The sequence below is a fragment of the Diabrotica undecimpunctata genome, chromosome 2 (assembly GCF_040954645.1).
Source record: "Diabrotica undecimpunctata isolate CICGRU chromosome 2, icDiaUnde3, whole genome shotgun sequence".
NCBI classification, from domain to species: domain Eukaryota; kingdom Metazoa; phylum Arthropoda; class Insecta; order Coleoptera; family Chrysomelidae; genus Diabrotica; species Diabrotica undecimpunctata.
The window spans coordinates 87,047,055-87,072,453 of NC_092804.1; the positions used below are offsets into that span (position 1 = coordinate 87,047,055).

The 25,399-nt window shown below is 32.7% G+C and overlaps 1 protein-coding gene across 2 annotated transcripts in view; it reads left to right on the top strand.

Moving 5' to 3' along the window:
- Ing3 (Inhibitor of growth family, member 3) overlaps nucleotides 1–25,399 on the top strand; it is a 305,729-nt gene that overhangs the window by 20,139 nt on the left and 260,191 nt on the right. For both annotated transcript variants that reach the window (XM_072523181.1, XM_072523183.1), the window contains exon 3: nucleotides 8,778–8,923. In XM_072523181.1, the coding sequence (XP_072379282.1) occupies nucleotides 8,778–8,923 (146 nt within the window). The remainder of the gene's footprint in view (nucleotides 1–8,777; nucleotides 8,924–25,399) is intronic.

Sequence of the window (25,399 nt, forward strand, 5' to 3'; positions counted from 1 at the left end):
TGAAAGTAATAGACTATAGAAGTTGCTTTAAGATGTGATTGGGCGCCAGGAAAGTGTTAACATATACCTTCCAAGGTATCTTAGAAAGCTGTTTGCTGAAATAAAAAGGAAAACAGGTATTAATTGAAATATTTAGTCTTCACCACAAATTTAATACCTAACCAAATATATACAGTCCAATTCTTTATAGCTACCCACCACCATTTATTTACAGTTAACCTAGTTACTTATATACAAAAAAAAATCCTTGGTTATACACAATTGATCCCTGATGATCTGAATTTACAAACAATAAAATATAAGAAAAATTTAATGACTCTACCTAAAAAGGTAATTTACTTGCCTACTAGAGATGTAACTCTGTACTTCGGCTTTCAATTAAATGTCCTAAATAAGTAATAAGGACACTATCCTGACGGGATAATAATATAATAATAAAATATCAATAACGAACTACCTGATTAAATGTGTACGCATAAAACCGTACAACAGAGTTGATAGGGAGGATTTAACACCTCAACCTGTAGTTAATAATTAGTCTTTAAATGTTAGGTATTTAGTATTATTAAATTAAAAAAATGACGGGTCTTTATTATTAGATCAAATAGTTGATTTAAAATTGAAAAAAATATATAAAAAGATTATTAAAATTGATAAATAAACTTAAAACAAATGAATTTAATGATTTTGTAAATAACATGACCTTCGAATGGTTTGACAATATTTGATGTAAAATGGATGGATAAAATAGATAATTTTAACGAAAACCATGCTCTGGATATATTTTAGAATATAAAAGATCGGTATGAGACAGAATATTTTTACAGATAGTCTTAATAGATAATAGATAGATAATTATATGTGTTTAAGGCCGGGAATTAAAATAGAAAATGGATATGATTTTATATCATTACTATATCTAAATCCATATTTCTTAATGAAATAATGTGAGAAATGACGGATAGATATATCCACTATCAACGGAAAAATGACAATATTTTAGAAATCAAAATGGCTCATGGTTTTTATACTTTTTATTGATAATTGGACCCACTTACCGGCTCAGAGTGGCTATAAATCAAACGGTACACTCTAAAAAACAAACTAAAACTTTTCCACTCGTCTTCTTTCCCAAAAAAAATACTATTCTTAAAACAAATTTAGCACTCCTCCAAACTGCCTACTTTTAGTTAACCGAACTTCTCTTCCCAAAAATTCAAACCAGAGTGAGAGCTAAATGTTAGTTGGATAAGCATGTCTGCCAAAACGACCGCTTGGAGTCGCTGTTTAATACCAACTTAAAAATTAAAATAAGAAATATTAATTGATTTAAAAATTTTATTTAAAAGTGATTAAAGATTTATTGAAGTGATGGATTCGTTCCATAACCACGCGTTATGACAATAGCTCGAACAGACGCTTAACTGTTGGTTAGCCAAGGTTTTCATCATTCCAGTACAAGCAAAGGATACAAATAGATCTAAAACTAAAATTTTTAGCTATGGCACTACTTTGCCAAATGTGGCTAAAATACACTAACTTAATAAACTAACTTCCGAACAATCTACTTCGATTCGCAAGATTACAATTAACCACAGATTATGAATGATGTAGAAAGAAGGAGACATCTAAAGATATCGAAATATTACTAAATGACTTATACGTCACATACTGTAGAGGGGATGAAACACTTCAGTAAATGTGCATTGAATGATGAAAAACTATGATTAACATGAACTTTATTTACACACAAGTTATACGCTGTTGAACGAATTCGCCATCTTTTTGTACTCTCTCAGCACAGCACACGTCCGCACATCGGATATGCTGGGCTTTACAAAATAAGAGGTGGGAAGTGGCGCGCTAATTTAAAATACATATACAATTTACACATGCTCCCCACCTTGAAAGGGCAAGCTTTCAAACAAAATATATTTTTTTTACTAAATATTAAATAAAGAACATAAAAGAACACTTAAAAATTAGAACACTTAAAAATATTGTCAATGTTTATTCACTTGAACATCACTTGGAAGGGGACATAGATTTACGACAGTTCTTTTCAATAGTCCCTTGACAGTTCGAACGGTAACCACTCGGACCACACCATCTGGGCCAGGATGCAATACTTCAACACGTCCCATAGACCAGTTCAATGGAGGCAAACACCGATCTTTGATTAGAACCAGAGTGCCAATTTGTATGTTTGACTGATTCTGCTTCCACTTTTGTCGTTGCTGCAGCTCAGAAACGTACTCCAGCGACCAGCGTTGCCAGAAGTGCTGTCGAAGTTGCTGAAGTCGTTGAAATGATGAGAGTCTATTTGGCTGTATACGAGTGACATCAATTTCTGGCACGGATTCCATCGATCGTCCAATTAAAAAGTGAGCAGGTGTGATGGGAGAAAGGTCAGAGGGATCAGAAGACATAGGATTTAGAGGCCGGGAGGTAAGGATTCCTTCAACCTGAGCAAGTATTGTAGAAAAGTCTTCATAAGTTAGTTTATATTCTGACATTACACGTACTAGATGTGCCTTTATAGATTTTATTCCAGCCTCCCATAGGCCTCCGAAATGAGGTGAATGGGCAGGTATAAATTGCCAATGTATATCATTATTTGCACAAATATCAGATATATGAGCATGATTGGTTTTGAGAAATTTACCTAACTCTTGTAACTTATTGTTAGAACCAACAAAATTTGTACCGTTGTCAGACATAATTTGTGCGGGTTTTCCCCGTCTAGCAATAAATCGCTTTAATGCGTCTAAAAATGACTGAGCTGTTAAATCCGTAACAAGCTCCAAATGAATCGCTTTTACAGATAAACATACAAATAGACAAACATATGCCTTGTAAGAGGATGACTTTCGCCCTCGTTTAGTTTTAAGGACAAATGGGCCAGCATAGTCAACTCCTGTCACAGAAAAGGGAAGAGTTGGAGTAACACGTGCGGCGGGAAGATCTCCCATTATTGGAGATATTTGAGTAGGCTTCATACGAAAACACCGTACGCATTGACGAACTGTTTGTTTTGCAGCACTTTTGCCGTTAATGGGCCAAAAGGTTTCTCTAACCACAGAGAGAAGATGCTGAGGACCAGCATGAAAAAGTCGAAAATGAGTTGACCGGAACAACAAAGTCGTAAATGGATGACGCGCAGGAAGTAACATGGGATGTTTCTTGTCGAAATCAAAATGAGAATGACGTAATCTGCCTCCTACTCTTATTACACCCGCTTCATCTAAGAAAGGATTAAGGCTGACAAGCTTGCTTTTCGAAGAAATCAATCTTCCTTCCTTTAAACGAGAAATTTCATCAGCGAAACTTTCTAATTGAACTAATTTGGTCAAACACCGAATGGATGAACGTAATTCTACTGAAGTAAGGGAACCAGTCCACCTGAGAGACTTGTCACGAACCAGAGCATTGTGCCTAAATCTTAACCAATAGGCCACCAACCTCGTAAGCTTGGTTAAACTTGAGAATCTCTCAAATTGAAATTTAAAAGAGTTAACTAAAACTAGAGATTTAGTCAAAGATTTAGTTTCAGGAAGAACTTTAGGAAAATCAAACTGACGAGCAGGCCAACGATCTTCAGCACTCACTAAGAATGTTGGGCCATGCCACCAGAGATCACATGAACTAAGAATACCAGGGTTGATACCCCGAGACAGAAGATCAGCTGGATTGTCAGTTGTACCAATATGTCTCCAATTTGCAATGTTGGTTTTAGACTGTATTTCGGAAACACGATTACCCACAAACGTTTTAAGCAAGTGAGAGTGAGTTTTAATCCAACCTAAGACAATGGTTGAATCTGTCCAGAAAAATCTCTCATGAAAATCAATGTTGAGAGATTGGTTTACTTTATCCACAAGCTGTGATAAAATAAGGGCACCACAGAGTTCCAGACGCGGAACAGAGATTTTCTTTAGAGGTGCTACCCTGGATTTAGCACACAATAGATTGACTGATGTATTACCGTGATTAAGTCCATGCAAGAGAAAATCAGGAAGACCAATAAAAATCTTAGGTGAAGACACCAAACGTGACATTCGAAGAAAAGTTCATTCGTTTTATTTTAAAAAGGAAATACCCACCCTTGACAAAATACTAATGGAGATAAGCCAAGATAACGATATTCCTTTGATATCCAGAAAACTTTTATGGAAAACTTTAAAAAGTATGAATTTTTCCTGGGAAAAGCACAATCGAAAGGCACTATTACTGGAAAGTGATGAAATTATTTGCTGGAGACGAAAATATTTGAGAACTATAAAACAGTACCGCAGAGAGCACAAGAAAATTTTTTATCTTGATGAGACGTGGATAAACGAAGGTTATATAGTCCAAAAAATGTGGCAAGATAAAAATGTAACAAGTGCTCGCCAAGCTTTCATAGAAGGCCTTTCGACGGGTATTAAAGTGCCTTCGGGAAAAGGGAAGAGGCTTATAATTGCTCACATTGGAAGCGAAGAAGGATTTTTAAAAGAAGGTTTGTTAAGCTTTGAGTCGTGTCGGACGGGAGATTATCATGAGGACATGAATTCGGATGTCTTCGAAGACTACTTCGAGGAAATGTTAAAATTTCTTCCAGCTGATTCGGTCGTGGTTATGGATAATGCAAGCTACCATTCAAGGCGCATAGAGAAGGTACCAACTTCAGCTTGGAGAAAGCAAGAAATTATTAACTGGCTGTCAAATAAAGGTATTCAGTTTGAGACGAATTCAATAAAGAAGGAACTACTAGCCGTAGTAAAACAACATAAATCTCGCTTCATAAAATATGCCGTAGAAGATGTAGCAGAAAAGTATAAAGTAACTGTGCTACGCCTACCGCCATATCATTGCGAATTAAATCCCATAGAACTTATATGGGCACAAGTTAAAGGATATGTTGCAAGGCACAATACCACATTTAAAATGAAAGATGTCAAGGTATTGTTTGATCAAGCCATTATGGAAATCACATCAGAAAACTGGCAAAAAGCAATCCAGCATGTTTTAAAAGAGGAAGATAAAATGTGGGAACTGGACAACTTGGTCGATCAGGTGGTTGACCCTATAATTATAACACCAGGGGATGATGACAGTTCTTCGGATGAAGACTATAGTGATGTAGAATTGTAATAACGTATCCAGTAAAGTTTTTGTAGTTTTTGTGAATAAATTGATTTAAACTCCCCACAAGTGTTTCAATATGTAAAGTTCATTCGTGTGTGTTTGTGAGTATTTCCCGATTTCGGTTCGTATATATTTTATTGTTACATTTTATATTTTTTTAATAACACTGTTCTGCTGTATTACATTTTTATTTCCTTTAATATGATTTTTAAGAATGCATATTCTTTTGTCAATTAACCCACTAGCGCGCCTCTGGCTCAGTGTTTATCTGTCGATAACAATGGACTAATCCCTTAAAACAGGGTGATACCTACCTGCTCTTTATGAAACGACAGAATTTTGCAATGCGGACGGAATTTATTGACGGATTACCCTGTAGCGCTTTTGAATACTTCATGAGATTTTATTACTCTACACTCATTAGAAATAGATTATAAATCAATTCGCCCAAATTTGATTATCTTAGAATGTTGTTAAAATGCTAAAAAGACAACAGGTCAAATAAAACCAATAAGTTTGGCAATGTTGAACTTCTCCTCTTTTCTTAGTTCCACTAATGCTATTTCGACGATATAATGGGCTGACCTAATATACCTCTCTCTTTTTAAATAGGTGTTTCTCACTCCATCTCATGTAAGATACATACCGACCATAAAGTTTTACCTACACTGTATATACATATATATTAACGTGTATGATTGAACTTAAAGTTATCTGCATTGTTGTAGTTTCTATATTTCTCTAACGGTAGATAACATCAGAGATCATCAACATAGTCGCACCTTAAGGCGATGTAACTGGCAACAACGCCATTTTTCTGGTAATTTTTATTGTATGTGTAAGTCAGTTTTATAAACGCACTGACAGGGGTTTCATAAAACAGAGAACATAATTGTTTGTAGTATTATTAGTGGAAGGCGTTTTTACCTTTATTTTTTGTCAATTGTAAGCAATTTGGTTTAATTTAATTTGGTGAAAAATAATAAATATGAATGATAGTAGTAATAATGAACCGTATATATATTAAAAAGAAACAATTTAATACCCGAAGAAAAAACTATGATGGGAAATGTGTTTGAAGGACTTCGAACCAGAGAAAAAAATTGCATTTAAGCGATATTATTACAATATGTAGTATTTTGATAAGAGTTTCCGAAGCTAATATGTACAAAGTAATCAAAAAAAAAGGAGATTAAACAAACAATAATAATACTTTAAAGGTTGAGACAAGAGGAAAGAAACAAATAAAATTGGATGATACAACCACCAAAAAGGCCATTTGTCGTGTGGTAAATGAATTTTATTTTAAAAAAGAATTACTAACTATAAAAAAAATTGCTACTTCTCTTCAATCTAATAAATATATTCCAAAAATATCAAGACGTGTTTTGTTACGTACTTTGCGTGAAATGAACTTTAGATATTTAAAGAGAAAGATGAATAGTACCCTTATTGAAAAAGAAGAAATCATCTTATGGTGCAGAAAGTATCTGAAACAAATAGCAGAATTTCGAAGAGATGAAAAAAAGCATATTATACAGATAAAACATGGTTAAATGAAGGACATACTATGACAAAAATTTGGCAGGATTTAAATGTGAAAAACAAACGACAAGATTTCCTAAATGGAGAAAAGGGTTTAAAAGCCCCATCTGGAAAGAGAAAACGCCTTATTAGTAGCGTAGGTTTAAATGCATTTGTTTCTAAAAAGACTGGAGATTACCATGAGAAAATGGATGCAGATTATTATGGAAAATGGTTTTCAGATATTCTGTTAAAAATCGAACCAGGATCTGTTATTCCATATCACTACCGGTATGTAGAACAGTTACCAACTAAATGGAGAAAATCCGAGATTGCGGATTGGCTTATTAAAAAATATATTAAATTTAATGAGCCAATTTTGAAAATCGAGTTACTAAACTTAGCACGGTGTCATAAAGATATTAAATGTGTAGTAGACGAAATGGCGCGAGAACGAGGCGTAAATGTAGTTCGATTGTCGCCAAACCATTGTGAGTTAAACCCGATAAAACTTATATGGCCTCAAATAAAAAATGAAGTAGCGAGGAACAATGTTACTTTCAAATTAAATGAGATAAAAATCTGCTTAATAGTGCCATCAGCAATGTGACCTCACAGTCGTAAATAAAATTATCGAGCATATAGTGAAAGAAGATCAGAATATGTGGAACCTTCATAACTTCATTGAAATTACCATGGTACCAGTAATTGGGGATCTAGGCGAAGATACTGCTGATAAATTTGAAGATGGCATAGATGACTTAGATATATATAATGTTAGTTTTTATTTGAACATATTTTTTATATTTCATATGAACATATAAGAATGGTTCAAGTAATTCAGTTTTACCTGTGCTAAAAGTTAGCAGTCATTTAACAATAGAAATTAAATTTAATCTCTGAATTAGACATAAGTTTGTTAATTTAAACGGATAAAGGGTTTTTCCCAAAAAATATATTTAATAAGGATTAATTTTCTTTATCTAAGGCATCTGTAAAATAAGAAAATAATTTTTTATGACAATCAGTTCGTTCTAAAACCCTGATTATTTTTTTAATAATACCCGCACGTCTGTGACTCGTCGATTTCCTTTATCCTCAGACCCGCAAAGGTATACATTGAAAATATGAATCACTTTCTGAAAATATGACAATATGAAAAATATTAAAAGCTTCGAGATGTGATGCTACCGTTTAATAATTAAGATTAGTTGGATTGATAGAATCACAAGTCATAGGAAAAGAGCCGGTTTATGTTAACTATAAAGCGAAAAAACTCGAATATTTGGACCACATAATGCGAGGGCAAAATGCGCTTCGTTCAAAATATAATGCAGGGAAAAATAGAAAGAAAAGGTCGCAGAACACTGTCCTGGATGAGAAATGTAAGAGAGTAATTTGGCTGAACCACGAATGAGCTCTTTAGATCAGCTGTAAACAAGATCAAGATAGTCTTGATGATTTCCAATCTAAAAACAACAAAAAGAAGATTGTTATGACGTCTTTTCACTGAAATTTCACTGAGATACATAGATGTATAGACGAACTTCCGGAGTCACCCTCTCGTTCTTCTCATAATTGTCTATTCTAAAACAAGTAAAAAGCACCCATTCTACCAATGTGCCATTCTAAAAACAAAAACTAAATTAATTTCAAATCCTGAAGAGGACCTTAAGATCCTAAACGATGTTTTCGGCAATTGATGTTTACCTTCATTTTTAATAAAGAAACAACCTTTCCCTACTCCCTAAAATTAACATTGATGCAAGCGTGGTTTTCATATATTTACGTTTTACTAATCTCCTCCGGCTATTGTACTTGAGTTATCATAAGCAACAGTATTCGCCTGGCCCTAAAGAAGCCATGTACGAATATAAGAACAGTGAATTGAAATGGACCCCCATATGGTTCATCTAAAAAAGACACGATTTAAACCCAGAAGACAATTAGGTAATTCTTACCTTGACCTTCTGAGAATTCAACCAATAAAAAAGATGTAAAATAAACGTACTTTATATAAACCTGCTTAATGACACCACAGGGCAGAACAAAGAAGTACATTTTTTTTTAAATAAGTTTAAAATATTTCAAATTTAGTGAACAAATTTGTTTTAAAATATTTTTAGATAACATGGACGAACTCGAAAAAAGGGTTAAAAACTTTTTCAGTGATTGTAAAAGATGTCCTAATGATTTACCTCAGTCAGTTGAAGCAGAATTTCAAGCTATCAGAAAGGAATATTATAAAACTTTGGAAGAGGCAGATGAAAAGGTAAACGTTTATGTATGAAAGAAATACACTTAGTTTTTAAACAAATGTTTGTTAGTACCATTTTATCAACGAATATAGACGCATATAGAAGCAATTTCAAATTGGAGAAATGGTCACGGTTAGTATACTTCAAAATACTCCAGTAGATGTCGACTGCATAAACTTTATTATATTATTCATAGATTTCTACACATTTAAATTAAATTTTAAATCACAATATTGTTTATGGTTTCAAAGAGATTCAGGTATTAAAAAATATTAAAAGTTAAAATATTATTTTATTTTCTACAACAAAAATATAGTGCATGAGTAGAATTTAATCTTTAATTTTATAAAATGCAAATATTTAAGGCTAAGCATTTCCAACAGTACGCTTTCATATTTCAGAAGCAGTAGTAGTTTGTTGACGAGAAATGGTGCGGTGGTGAAGGGGATCACATGAGCACTCCCTAGTGTTACGGAAACAGAAGTAAAAAAGTAAAATGTACCGAAACAGCATATGCAAAAACAAACGTTGAGTGTGCTTCTATATTCGTTGATTTTATGTTCTACGAGTATTTAAAACCGCTTTCCTAAGAATACAATGTTTTTGGAATGCATGATATTGATTCAACGATACTTTCCAAATAGCTGTCATATAATTTCCATTGTATTCGTCTCCCTTTGTCTTTTAAGAAGAAATCGGTTTTGTGTTTTTGAGAAAATCACTAATAATTGTTTTTCCTCTGGTGTAGAATGCTATATTCATGTATATTCTTATTCTAGTTCCATGACCGTTATCGATATTTGGATGTCATGTTAGCTACCATATTCGCTATCGCGCCTTTATTGATAGCAGCTCTACCAGGAATACGTTTAGGACACAGAGACCACGCTTTCACTCCATCCAGCGCTGGAAAGATATAGCAATATTATGTGTTATCAGTACGGCATCTCCGACTTTTATACCGCCATCCTGTATATAATTTTCTTTGCTATCAAATATTTAGTCTTCTTAACTTTGAGTTTTAATCGATACAGACCACAGGTTTGTTTTATTTTGTTTATTAGATTTTGAAGGTATTCTCTGCAATTAGCCAGCACTAAGGCATCGTCGGCATATCTAATATTTTTCAAGGTTACACCTTTCACAATAATACCTTCTTTTGTTTCCATTAAGGTTTTTATTAATATTTCCTCTAATCTTCCCTATCCTTCCTCTATCCTTCCATTAATATTTCCTCTGAATACAAGTTAAAGAGTATAGTTAAAGTCTATAGTATACAACGTTATCTCACTACTCTTTTTATATTTATTTCATCCGACAGTTCTTGTTCAACTTCAATTTTTGCCACTTTATGCCAATATAGGTTTGTAATTATGCGTAAATATTTCCGTTCCAATACAGCTGTTTTCAATATGTCTAGCATTTTGTAGGACCTTGTCAAAAGACGTTTCAAAATCGATTGCACAAGTGTATACATTTTGATTTATATCTCTGCATGGATACTGAACAAGGCGTCTCTCGTACTCATGCCACTCCTAAATCGAAATTGAGTATTGCTAATGTTCTCCTCTAATATCGTGTATATTCTGCTATATATTGCTGGCAGGAAGATTTTCAAAACGTGACTCATCAGGCTTATTGCCCGGTAATCACTGCATATCTTTGCACAATGTTTCTTTGTTATTGTGACAAATGTCGACCAAGTTAATTAGTTGGTAATATCCCAGTGTCATAAATTCCGTTAAAAAAACTTTAGTATTTCAGCACTTACTTCATCGGGGTCAATCGCTTTTCCATTTTTTGTCGTTTGTATTGCCATTGTAACCTCACTTTCTGTTATAGATGGACCTGTTATAGCAATCGGTGTATAATGTTCTTCACTTTTATCTTCAAATAATTCAGAAATGTAGTTTTTCATTCTTTTAACTGTTCATTGATATCCGTGTATAGAAGTTTATTTCCTATACACTATTATTGAGAAACTTTCAGTTTTACGTGTAACATACATAGTACAAACCAAGACGTGCTTAAAATCTCAAGACATGTGTCATGGTTGAGTCTCTATCGTCATGGTTACTGACCTTAAATAAACGTGGAAGGTAATTAACGTCTATATTATATTATATCTACTATATGAAAGAACAACCAGAAAATTATTAAACAGTTTCTCTTTTAATCTCATACTATATATATATATATATATATATATATATATATATATATATATATATATATAGATCTAGCGGTTAATGAGGGCTCCGTACTAAAACGGTATTATACTAACTCCAGGCGAATATACACCGTGTATATTATTATCTGGGTAGCGCTTTATGTGGACTCCGACCAACACGTCGGATTAACTGGACTCCGTAATAGGTTAAAACACTTTTGGGATCCGTATACATTTCTTTGCGTACACAACTAAACTCCTCCGATGTTGCCAATAATTTGATTAGTCGTAGATTTTTAAATTTTTCAGCAGGTACGTTTTGGAACTTCAAATTTATTTAAATATCAATCAATTTAGTCATCGAGAAATTTCAGAAATACGTACTTGGTTAATGTAGGTAAATATTGTATGGTGGTAATTTATATTACTTGCTTTAATTATAGATAAACTGAAATTAGTGTCTATTATAAACTTTGAATAGGCAAGTGTCCATTTTTATGTACTAGTATTTTTTTTAATGCATTGGCACTGAAACATTTATTATATTATAAATGTACGTTCCGATGTTTCGATTGCTATAGTGCATGACTTACAATATTTGTTTCATCAAGCAGTAAAATTTAAATTATAATAATTTATAAATCAATCTTAAAATTATAATTTTTTACTGTCTAAGTTAAATATTTCGATTTTTTAATGTAGGGAATTCAATATACTACTATACTTTAGATACACATAAACACATAGATATAATATTTTGGCGTCTTATGGTAACTTAATTTTAGCCAACATATCTATTACAATTACATATAATATGTTCGGCCTTATCGTTTTAAATACTTTGTCGCTTGTGCAAACTATCATTATTTTCAATGTTAAATCATTGTCTTTTGTATCTTGCGTTGTCAGGCATATAATTTTTAATTTAGAAGTACATGTATGTATAATATTCTTTTTTCTGTCACTTGGTTTAAATATAGTACACTTACATTCTTCTTGCTTATTTATTTTTATTCGTAATACTTATAAAGTATGTAATAACGTACCCGTTGTTGCAAAAATCAACAACGGGTACGAAAGATATCAGGTATCAGGGGTAGTATTTGTCAATCTAAATGCCGCTTACGACATATTAAATTAGAGCACATTTCTCCAAAAATTCTATGACATCCTCTTAGATAAAAACATCACTTGTTTTATCCACGATCTAGATTAAATTGCTCTCTTCTATTGATTCGCTTGTATTTGTTTTTCATTTTGTTGGTTTTAAGTAAAACATTTTTCGTGTTCTTTTCACTTTGTTGAAGATGTCGCAGACGGGAGAGAGTTTCTTATGAGATCAATATCATTAGCATATGCTAGGAGTGCTTGGTACCTTGGGCCATTAATGGATTGCATTTTAAATAGGCGAATTCTATTTTTGTAAGCTGTTCTTTAATTTTTTTAATATTTGAATTGAGAATCTGTATATTATTTGACTGTTTTATAACACAGTGTTTCTTGTGTTATAGAATATAGTGCTGTTTAATAATAATAAAGTTCAAGCAACAATTCATATATGCAATAACTAGGTACTCATATCTCTGCTCCCCGATACCAGGTAGCAGTCCCGAAAACATTAAAACTGCTACACTCCTGCTTCCTATTATCCAACGATTAGCCAGTCCAGGAATATACGCCTTATTATGGTACTGATATTGCTGCTGTCCCTTATAAGTGAATAAAATATGCAAAGAAGGTTTTGGCAATTTTATAGGATTTTGTATGTTAGAATATTATTTCTCCGAGAAAGTGAAAAATATCTATTTGCTATACGGATTTAATCTATAGATGAAATTGTAGAATGCTATAGAATAATGCTATTAGCAGCAAATAATATGGCAGATAATATGCTGGAATTAGCAGTAGCATGTACTTACAGTGGCCATACCTAGTCCACTGTTAGTACATGCTTTTAGAAGAGAGAAAGCCAACTTATCAAATTCAAAAGCAGACAAAATCAATTCCAAATATGGATTGTAAGCCAATCCCTTATGTAAAGACTCTAAAGTAATAATTAGTGAAACTGTAAGCCAACAGCATAAAGTGCTAGTACTAGATATACAGGTAAAATATGAAATAAAACCAAAATATCAAGGAGAGTTACAAAAACAATTAACTGACGTTAACAAACGACAAAGTAGTTCAATTTAGAACAGAAATAAAAAAATGAATGTGTTGTAATATGGAAAAAGGTCATAATGAAATTTAAAGAAATTATTAAAGAGGGTGTAACTAAAATACTTGGAAAAATTTCAGGAAATTGACTTAAAAATTGGTAAATATAGGTAGTTAGACGATGTTTCAGACAATATAAAAGAAAAGAGAAGGTTATATAAGGAGGGGCAAGAAAATATATCAGACTAAGATTATCAAAAGTATCAAAGAGATAAAGAAGAAGCAAAAGTAGCGGTAGCACAATCTTAGGTAGCAGCGTATGAAAAGCTGTACAATGAACTGAATACTAAGAAAAAAACATATATAAAATTGCTAAAAGTTGAGCAAAGAAAACCAAAGATTTTAATCAGATTAAATGTATACGAGATAAATACAATAAACTATTTAATCCACAAGGAAAATAATTCCTGTAGCTGGCTGTATACCACGTATAACAAAAGAGGTTAGTCTTTGTATGTGGGTATATTTTATTTTATAAAAACCCTTAAAAGGGCAACATTACAAGCACGAACGTTTTCGGAACAACTGTTCCATCATCAGGTTAAAATACAGGTTACCATGCCTGAGCCACCAAAATATTTGGGTAAAAACCCTTTAAAATGTAATGTGAAAGGGTTTTACATTTTAAAGGGTTTTTACCCAAATATTTTGGTGGCTCAGGCATGGTAACCTGTATTTTAACCTGATGATGGAACAGTTGTTCCGAAAACGTTCGTGCTTGTAATGTTGCCCTTTTAAGGGTTCTTATAAAATAAAATATACCCACATACAAAGACTAACCTCTTTTTTTAATAAACTATTTATGCAAGAAAAGGATGTAAAAAATCGCTGGAAGGAGTTATTTGACAGCCAATTAAACGAAGAGTTTGACAAAGCATCTCAAAATGACGACCGCGGAAGCAATTCAAGAGCTACATAAGATGAAAAAAAGAAAAGGCCTAGGTCCTGATGACATCCCTGGATATACATATAATCAATATCATATATATACAGAATATACACAGGATATACAGAAAAATAAAAATATATATACAGGATATACAGAAAATCAGAAACAAGTTGGCTAACAGGACTATTTAATAAAATTATAAAAGTGCGGCGAATACCGGATGAATGGAGCAGTAGCATTTTAGTACCTGTATACAAAAACGAAGTAGATGTTAAAATATGTACAAACTAAAGAGCCCTAATACTACTCTGTGACACCATGAAACTGTGGGAGAGAATAATTGATGGAAGGATACAGAAAGAAATAGAAATATTGGGAAATCAGTTTAAATTCATGCAAGGCAAATCAACAACGGATGCAATTTTTATCATAAGGCAAGTAATGGAAAACTAATGTTAGAACAAGTGAGGGTAAGACTGATAAATTTCATTTGAGAATAGTATTGCATCAGGGGTCAGTGCTAATCCCTTATTTCTTCTAATTAGTGTTGGAAAAATTAACGAAAACATGTCAAGGAGATATCCCTTGGTGCCTGATGTATGCTAACGATGTGGTGTTAGTAAGAGATAAGGAGAGAAAATTGAATTAATGATTGAGACAATGGAGATGGGCGCTTGAGCAAAAAGGTCTAAAAATAAGGCAAACAAAAACAGAGTATCTAAAGTGGGCATTTAAAAATCAACTTCAGCTTTACTTTAAATCAGGTTGTATTTATTTATGTAAGTTAATGAAACCAATAATAAAAAAAAGAGCTGATTTCAAACCGATAATTTTTATTCAGAGATAAAAAGTATCCTATGATTAATTGAATATATAAAATTATCGATATAACTAAGTGAGAAACTTGTTGAGAAATACGTTTTAGAAAAAAGAATTGTGCTAGTCTTTTTTGACATAGCTTAGGCCTTTGCTAAAGTATAGCATAAGAGTTTAACCTACAAAATAGTATACCTATTAGAGCCTAAACTAAATGAGTTCAAATTAATTCACGTCAAGTTTATACATCTGAAAATCTAAAACGTTCATTTTACAAAAAAACGATGACTAAATACCTTATGCATCTTTCACAATTACATGAGAATTGTACTTGAGACTTCTATAGTATATGTTAAAAAAAAAAGGGAGGAACTAAGTTATCAGAAAATGTATCCGCAACTCCTATAGTCATTAACTTGATACTAATATCTCTGCTCCCCGATTTCAGTAAGCAGTCACCAAACCATTAAAACTGCTACATCCATGCTTCCTATTATCCAACGATTAGCCAGTCCAGGACTATATGCATTATTATGGTACTGATATTGCTGCTGCCCCTCATGGTAGTACAATAGCAGTAGATCCTCTCCTCTCTTTTTTTACAATTTCGTTCTCAATTTCACTGAGCCTGGGACGTCTTTTGTTTTTGATCTGGTCAGTTCTTGCTAACAGTACGCTACATAAGTGGGACTTAAACTGTAACAAAGGCAACTGGTTTTTCTTTTTAATTTCAAAGTAATCGCAATCACGACGATACAACAACCAGCTGTTAACAACAGCTAAATCCAGAAGGTGAAAAAATATTTTTAGATACCACTTTTTAGATCTTATGTCTGTTCGGTAAAGAGCAATTAGTGAATCCATAAGATCGACACCTCCCATAAATTTATTATAAAATTGCACTGAATTTGGACAGCATACAATAGTTCTTGATTTTTGTTTCTTATCCCACGTCTTGACTAACGAAGTAGGCTCAGAACCAACAAATGTACTAAGCAAATGAACCGGTTTATTATCCTCTGTCGATTCGCTTGTATTTGGTTTTCATTTCGTTGATTTTAAGTGAAACATTTTTCGTGCTCTCTTCACTTTATTGAAGTTTGTGGACCGGAGAGTTTCTTATTAGAGTTATGAGACCTATATCATGACCATATGCTAGGAGTGCTTTGTTCCTTGGGCCGTTAATGGATTACATCTTAAATAGGCGTTATTTCTATTTTAGTAAGCTGTTCATTCATTTTTTGACTATTTGAATCGAGAATCTGTATTTTATTCGACTGTTTTATAACACAGAGTTTCTTGGAGCATATTTTGATCTTTGATTTCCCGTATCATTATTACAAGGATTTTGCTGGATATCGACATAGTGAACCCATTGGTATGTACATGTTTTCATAACCAACGTTCAAAAATTTTTTTTACTGTAAATTCATGATTATTTTACTAGGAAATATAGTGTTGTTTAATAATAATAAAGTTCAAGCAACAATTCCTATATGCATTAACTCGGTAATGATAATTCTGCTCCCCGATACCAGGTAGCAGCCCCGAAAACATTACCAGTTTAGAACTATACGCCTTATTATGGTACTGATATTGCTGCTGCACCTCATAATTGAATATAATATGCAAGGAAGGTTTTGACAATTTAATAGGATTTTGTGTGTTAGAATATTATTTCTCCAAGAAAGTGAAGAATATCTATTTGCTATCCGGATTTAATCCATAAATTAAATAATAGAATGCTATAAAATAATGCTAGTAGCAGCAAAAAAAAGCGGTCTAATAGTCACTAATGAGAAAATCAAATAAATGTTCTTTAACATGCAAAAGAGAGGATCTAGAGTAGGGCATAACGGAACAATAAAGCCATATAATTTTGAAAGATTGCAGCGTCTTAGATATCGTAGGTAATGTTGTTACATAAAAAATAAAAGGGAATATTCAGGTAGCTAACTGATGTATATGTATATATAACCCTCTTTTAAATCCAGAAGTGTAATTCGAATCTCTAAAATCAGGATATATAAAATTGAGATCAAACCAGTGCTAATGCTAGACCAAGATTGCTAGAAAAGCCATCAGAGGTATTTTCCGACTTACAGAGGTCCGAGTACTAACCAATACTGAACAGAACTAATTCCAAGGTCAAACACATATATAAAGATAGCAACGTCGTACAAGAAACTAAATCTCAATGCTAAAGTTGCGCTGGCTTTATCCAAAGACTCTATAAAAACTGCATTGCCAAGTTAAATTGGGAGGATGCCTCAAGAGAAAAAATGCCCTTAGGACTTCCACAAATGAAGGGGGAGGTAACATATGGTCAGATTTAGGAATAATGAGACTCTCTACCGACCCATCATATTTATCAACACCTGCTATCCTACCTACAATCAATACTTATCTGTTGTGAACTATCAAATCAATTACATGTAATCAAACGAACTAGGCTTAAAAATAAAATTATCTTAGGAAATGCACTTCAGAAATATTGACATAAATCTTAAAATCTTTTGAATTGGGTATGTATATGTATTACCATAGAAAATAAAAGCAAGAGAACTATAATTATGAAACGAAAAGATTACGAAATGAAAAGATTATATAAATCCCTTATATTTACTCAGACTGTTTTACAAAAGGTGAACGAATGAGCATAAAAACACAGCTGTTTTAAAAACTTAATATTATTAGACGAATTTAGGATCAATTTCACTCAAAATATGATATGCTAAAATATGATACGACATTAAAAAAGGCAATGACTTTTACAGCTGATTGCCACATAAATATCAATGTTACCGAAATATGATGATTTTGCCACAGCATATGAATATTGTCTCATACTGTTATATAGCAATTTGTTGTCACATTTTAACCTGTTTATTTCCTTATTATCCATATATGAGTTGTAAACCGATATTACAAGCTCATTTACTGTTCACAAAGAGACTATATATTAAGTACAGTTATTATTAAACAAATCTGACTCGAAATATCGTCTAAAAGTAACAGTATGTAAAATTTAAATTTTTATTGAAAAGTAAAAGATTATTCATTTTATGGAGTTCAAAGTAGAAGCCTTCACGAAATTTGTAGTAACAATAAGACCACCCCAATCGAGCGTACTCTCGGTAGTGAATAATTACTTAATCGGTTAATTCTTCAATCACCCGTTCAATATGATTTTTGTCAAATCGGTCCTTTTTAGGATTAACTATTCTAATTGTCTATAAATATTAAGGACATATCTACAGATAAAGACACTCTACTTTACTTAAGCTTATCAGACATATGCGCTTAACACAAATGTGACGTATTTCTACTGCAGGACGCAAATAGGGGGCCAAACCTACGGTATTTGGTATTAAGCTGATCGTTGAAAATAACGAAATAAACATAATAAATGCCGGCAAAGAAGCAAAGAAAAACTTAAAATGAGAGAGGACAAAACCAGTCAGCTTAGGAAACCTTTCAACGATGTTGAGTTTTTATCATGAGGAGTGGTATTTGTCAATATAAATTCTGCTTACGACACCTTAAATTAAAGAACATTTCTCCAAAATCTATGTGATATTCCCTTAGGTAATAAACTCACTTGTATTATTCACGTATGCCTACATAATAGAAGATTTTCCGTATCATTCAATGGTAAGAATAGAAGATGAAGATGGAGAACGTAGAAGAACGGTCTCCTTTGGGGTACCGTAATGGCCCCTACACTGTATAACATTTACACAACCCATACCAGTAAAGACTAGGACTTTTATTATGTAGACGATACATCTATTGTTGCACAAACAAAAACTTTTTTTTCTGAAGTGGAGAAAAATCTAATTCATATCTTAAACACAACAAAAATAGATTATATATTAATTTTAAGCCAAACCCTGGAAAAAGTCAGGTGTGCTCCTTCAATGTCCCTAACAGAGACGCTTTCACAAATTTGAACATATACCTGAACCAATAGTGTTATGAAATCCAACACACTTTGTAATTCACAGAACTTTAAAAGTGAAACTGGATCAAAACCATGAAGTGGAGAGTTAGCCCTAGACTCCAGCACAGATCAGAGGTAATGTAAGTCGATAAAACCTCACCAGCTCCAGGGGGTCATGTAAGATGCCCCCATTTTCAATTTTTAGTTTTTATTAATCAACAAAGTTAAAAGTCTATTGCATTTACCTTTATAAATACCATGAGGATTGTTTTTAATACTGATGTCCTTTCAATGTTTTTATGTGGCCATACAATGTTTTTTAACAACTTTTTATTAAACTGATGATGGAATGATTCAATTCCAAAAAGATCTTCTTTAAAATAAAAATTTTAAGCTTTTAATAAGCATTTTTTATACCTTAATACACACGAACACCACGTGCTTTGTATTCAACAGGTATACTAGCCACTCCTGGATATCTCCACTTCATGGTTTTGTTCCAGTTTTACTTTTTTTATACCTTAATACACACGAACACCACGTGCTTTGTTACAGAACTTTGTTTAAAACTAAAGAACAAACTAGAACCAGAAAAATAATATTCTATGCGAACTTGTCAGCTAAAAATGGGAAGCACATCCTTCCACTCTTAAAACGTAGACGCTTGAACTCTATGAATCTGCTGCCGAATATTCCTTGCTTGTATGGGTGATATCAATACATACTTAACACGTAGATTTAGCTATAAATTAGTCAGCCAAATTCAGCGGATATTAAGACTCACATCCATGCATAAGCTCTACAATATCGTAGTTATCAATCCACCTAATATCCGAATATAAGTGGCTAGAGAACAAAAGAAACAAAGTCTAGATTCGTAACATCCACTCCACGAATAACAACCCATTTTATGACTAGAATCGAGGAAAAACTGGCTAGATCAACACATCTGCAAGATATACAAAAAAAAATAAGCTGCTTCCTGCCATCTGAACCCTCGAAAGGAGGTTCCTTATGGTAGTTATCTTCCTTAAATCTGCCAGGAGGACTCTTGCCTGCAAACACCGGTTAACCTGTGTGAATCTGGGGTAATACAAGATTCATTACACTTTCTTAGTTGACTTTGCCATTCAAATCGCTTTTTTCTGAAGGTTTATTTATTTGAACTAAACATGTAAATTACAGTCAGCAAGCTATTACTTATAAAGATCATTGACACTAACTACACTTATATTGACTACATATTACCCCTTAATAGGAGATAAAACATTCAGAAGTATGTAATATGGGTGAAGTGGTATAATTCTTGTTAGATAAATTAAGCATTCTTCCCTTTTTTGTGCACTACTATCCATTTTTACACAAAAATATCTATTTTAGCACTTAAATATTTATTTTGAGATAACCTTCTATCCAGAATTATATGTAGTACACAGATAAAACCAGAAATAAAATAATAAAAAATCTGTATACAAGATATCATAAAACAATGGATGAAATAAAAGTTCTTATTTATCGAATTCTTAAATAAAACGTATGAAGACATACTCACGTTAACAAAATACATTAGGAAATTTTCGCATATGAAAAAAATCCAATTTGGTAACGAAATCCTTTTGTATCTATAAAGCTATTTTTAGAAAAGCACGTACCTACCAAAAACAGGTAGTTAATAGTATACATATCTGTTACACACTGTAATGTGTATGAATGATAACAAAAATAAGGGCTCCATATAAACCGTTCAGACTATACGCGAGAAGTATACAGCTTAATGGCAGAGTTGCCAAACTATCAGAGCTTACTTAAACCGACATACTTATAGCTCCAATATACAGTGAAAAAGATCTGAACGACCCCTATAAGATATACACGTGAACTAAGCAATATACATTCATGATACAGGGGTACTTAAGGGCTCCACAAAATTTTTAAAAATTATGAAACTATACATGTTGACGAATCGACAGAGCCAATATTATGGAATGGTTAAGTGAGCTCCGTATATCGGTGTCCACTTGACTACGGAGCTCACTTGAACCTGAATTTTAACATGGGCGGAGTCCACTTTATGCCGTAGATATATATATATATATATATATATATATATATATATATATATATATATATATATATATATATATATATATATATATATATATATATATCGAGAAAAGGAGTACGACCGTCAATCCAATATAAACTAAGGTACACTCGAAGAGTGGTGGGTTTATCGGTCAAAGTGGAGAAATAAAAGACAAAGACGATGGCTACTTCATCTATTTATTGAAGACGTTTCGCTTTCTGCTCAGAAAGCATCATCAGTTCATCTAAAAAGAACAATATGAAACCAAACATCCATAGAGAAGTTATAACCAAAGTGTGTTACCTTACAAAGACATGTAGCAGTCAGTGATGTAAAAAATATGAAAAAGCTTACAAAGCTGGACATTCAGAGTTAACGTTGTATATAACAATTAATTGAAACTAGGTAAAGTTTGCAATTTGACAAAATTAGCACAGCAAAAGAACATGTGATAAAAATACATGTATATATAAAAAAAATTTTATAAAAACTTAATAAAAAACATTAAGGTTTATTTTAAAGTGTAAAGAACTAGAAAGATCATTAGATTGCACTTCCAACAATTTTATTTAAAAATTATATTTTAATTTTAACTTTAGGTAACATTATAAGTTATTAAAGATTAATAGTAATAAAGAAAAAAATGTGAAGTTACCAGTCTTTAGCTTACTGAGGCTCGTTGGTAAATGAATTTAAAAGTTTTGACACCCACGCACAACAACGTGAGTAGAAGTGGCCTTGAAGTCACAATGACATAAACAGCAAGGCAAGCTACCAACCTCTATGTATAAGGCGGTATATTCAAAGAGTGTGATAAATTTGGTTGACAACTTGTCGTTAAAAAACCAAGCAGTGAAAGGAAAAGGTGGTTAAGATCACCATTTAACCCTACAGTGATTGATCTGTCAACAAAGAACAAAGCAAGAGAAGTCAATCCAATATATCATATATTGTAATATTATGACGTCACTAGTTAGCCAGCTAACAGGTGAAGATTAATAAAAATTTCCACAGTCCAAAGGTTCAAATATTAAGGACCATAATGAAAAGGATTCTATGAATCAGATTCAATTTAAAGTTTTATCAAACAAGTTCATCAAAAAGAACAATTACTTAATTATGTAAAAGTGTTATTGACAAATATTAATAAAAAATGAGTTGATAAATCTTAATTAAAGAAGGAATAATTTATTTATATTTATTTTTATTTTTATTTAAATTTATTATAAGAAAATGTGATAAAGAAAACCCCAAAATGGGACAAAATTTAAGTAAACAACATATCAAGCCTAATTCTGTAAAATTAATGCATGATAAATTTGGCTCAAATTACTAATGTCCGTTCTCTTATTAAGAGTATTAGGATGTTTTAATATTGCACACATTTCTAAAAACTGTCTTTTAACGAGATTGCGTTCAGTGCCAAGAATTTTAACTTCATTAAAGTTTACTTCATGCTTAGTGTTAATGGCATGTTGGGCAAGAGCACAAGTATGCTTAGATAAATTGATATCACTGCGGTGTGTCGTAAGACGCCCTCTCAGTGATCTCCCAGTCTGACCGATGTAACATGAGTCACACTCAGCACAAGGTATATGATATATTACATTCACTTGTTCCAGAAGGGACAGAGGTGTTTTAGTTTTAGAGAACAAATTCCTGACAGTCTTAGCATTCTTAATAGCAATTTTAACAGGTACGTTATTATGTTTGTACAGTTTAACGAGTTTCTCAGTAACTTGAGGAAAATAAGGTAAAGAGGAGTAATGGGTAGTTGGATTCCCAAGTACAGTATTAGGCAGAACAGTGTTATTAATTGAATTATTTGATATCATTCTAAGTTGGTCACCATTGGGTATATCATTTAAAGAAGAACCATAGCTTTGAGCGAAAAGGTATTTATTAATAAGGGAGGATGGATAGGAATTCTCAACCAGAATATTTTTAAGTAATTGAAAGGATTCCCTTCGATTAATCGGATGTATCAGTCTATTTAGCCTGCAGCTTAAAGCTTTAATAAGGTTTAATTTGTATTTAAAGGGATGACAAGAATGGTAGTTGAGAAACCTATTAGAGGCCATTGGTTTCCTGTACCAACTTGTAGTAAGGGTGTTATCTCCCATTCTAATGACACGCATGTCTAAGAAGGGAATACTATTTGTGTTGGAGTCCTCAAGTTCAACAGTGAACTGTAAATGAGGATCAAACTCATTGAATAAAGACAAGGTGGCCTGAATCTTGTCTGGAGGTAAGGCTAGTAATAAGTCATCAACATACCGTTTAATAAAAGGGATTTGGAAATCTAAAAGACCCAGACGGTCAGATACTAAATCATCCAGTACATAATTAACTAGGATGGGAGAGATTGAGGAACCCATAGGTGTCCCAAAAATTTGAAGGTAATATTTGTCGTTGAAGACCAAAAAATTAGTGTCAAATGTTAATTGTAAAAGTTCTGCAAAAACATCCCAGGATACAGGACAGTTTGGTTGGATGGAGTTCCAGTGATTTCTTAGGGAGGTAATAACGCTCGAAAGAGGTAAATTAGTGAAAAGAGATACCACATCAAAACTCACTAAAATGTAGCCTTGTGGAAGTTCAAAATTATTAATAAATTCACTAAATTGAAAAGAATCAACAATATTAAAGTTGTTATTATAATTATAAGATTTAGATAAGATGTCAGTTAAAAATTTTGCAATATTAGTATTTGGTGAATTAATGGAGGAAACAATTGGCCTCATGCTCAATGTGGGCTTATGTATTTTAGGTAGACAATAAAATCTGGGAGCATATCCATCATAATTATGTAAAAATTTTGCAAGTGGTTGATCTATGATCTTAATATTTTTTAAGTGTGTAATGAATTTATTTATTTTATTTGTAAATTTAGAGCAAGGGTTGGTAGAGAGAGGTTGATAGTATCTATCATCATCTAACAACGATTGGCTGAGATTAAGATATTGATCTCTATCCATGAGGACAGTAGCATTCCCTTTATCACTAGTAAGGACGAGAAGATTAGGGTGAGTTTTTAAAAACGATACCGTCTCCCTGTAAATCTTATCTAACTCCGATATGGGTTGTCTAGGGCGATTAGAAAAGTTCAACAGAATATTATTGGAAGAAGACCTAAGAGATAAAAGGTCAGAATTGTCAGCATGTGACAAAATATTTTCCACATCTGCTAAAATTCTACTAACAGAATAATCTCTGAAAGTTGGCTGTAAGCCAAATTTGGGGCCCAAGGATAACAATTTAAGAATGTCCTGAGGAACCTCAGTACTAGATAGATTTTTAATCCACTTAGGATTAAATGGAATTTTTTTAAACTGGGGAGTGTCTAAGTTATTAAGCTTCTTACGAAGGTGTGCCATGGATTTATGATATACAAAATTAAATTTCTTATGTAAAGATGACTCAAAAGTGTCCAACAAATTGTCAGGAAGGTGATTATCCAGAAAAGAAGTGACATTATTGATTTGAGAAATAATAAATTTAATATCGGTATGAACCTTAGAAATATGGAAATTAAGTAATCGTGCCCTCACCTGTCTGTTTAACGCTTGGCTTCTGCGGTAAAGGGTGTCATTGGTGGAGCCTGATGTTGAAGTGAGTATGTTGGAAGTGGTGTCTATGATAAATCTTGGGATCTTCTAGGAGAACTAAGAAGATCCCAAGATTTATCATAGACACCACTTCCAACATACTCACTTCAACATCAGGCTCCACCAATGACACCCTTTACCGCAGAAGCCAAGCGTTAAACAGACAGGTGAGGGCACGATTACTTAATTTCCATATTTCTAAGGTTCATACCGATATTAAATTTATTATTTCTCAAATCAATAATGTCACTTCTTTTCTGGATAATCACCTTCCTGACAATTTGTTGGACACTTTTGAGTCATCTTTACATAAGAAATTTAATTTTGTATATCATAAATCCATGGCACACCTTCGTAAGAAGCTTAATAACTTAGACACTCCCCAGTTTAAAAAAATTCCATTTAATCCTAAGTGGATTAAAAATCTATCTAGTACTGAGGTTCCTCAGGACATTCTTAAATTGTTATCCTTGGGCCCCAAATTTGGCTTACAGCCAACTTTCAGAGATTATTCTGTTAGTAGAATTTTAGCAGATGTGGAAAATATTTTGTCACATGCTGACAATTCTGACCTTTTATCTCTTAGGTCTTCTTCCAATAATATTCTGTTGAACTTTTCTAATCGCCCTAGACAACCCATATCGGAGTTAGATAAGATTTACAGGGAGACGGTATCGTTTTTAAAAACTCACCCTAATCTTCTCGTCCTTACTAGTGATAAAGGGAATGCTACTGTCCTCATGGATAGAGATCAATATCTT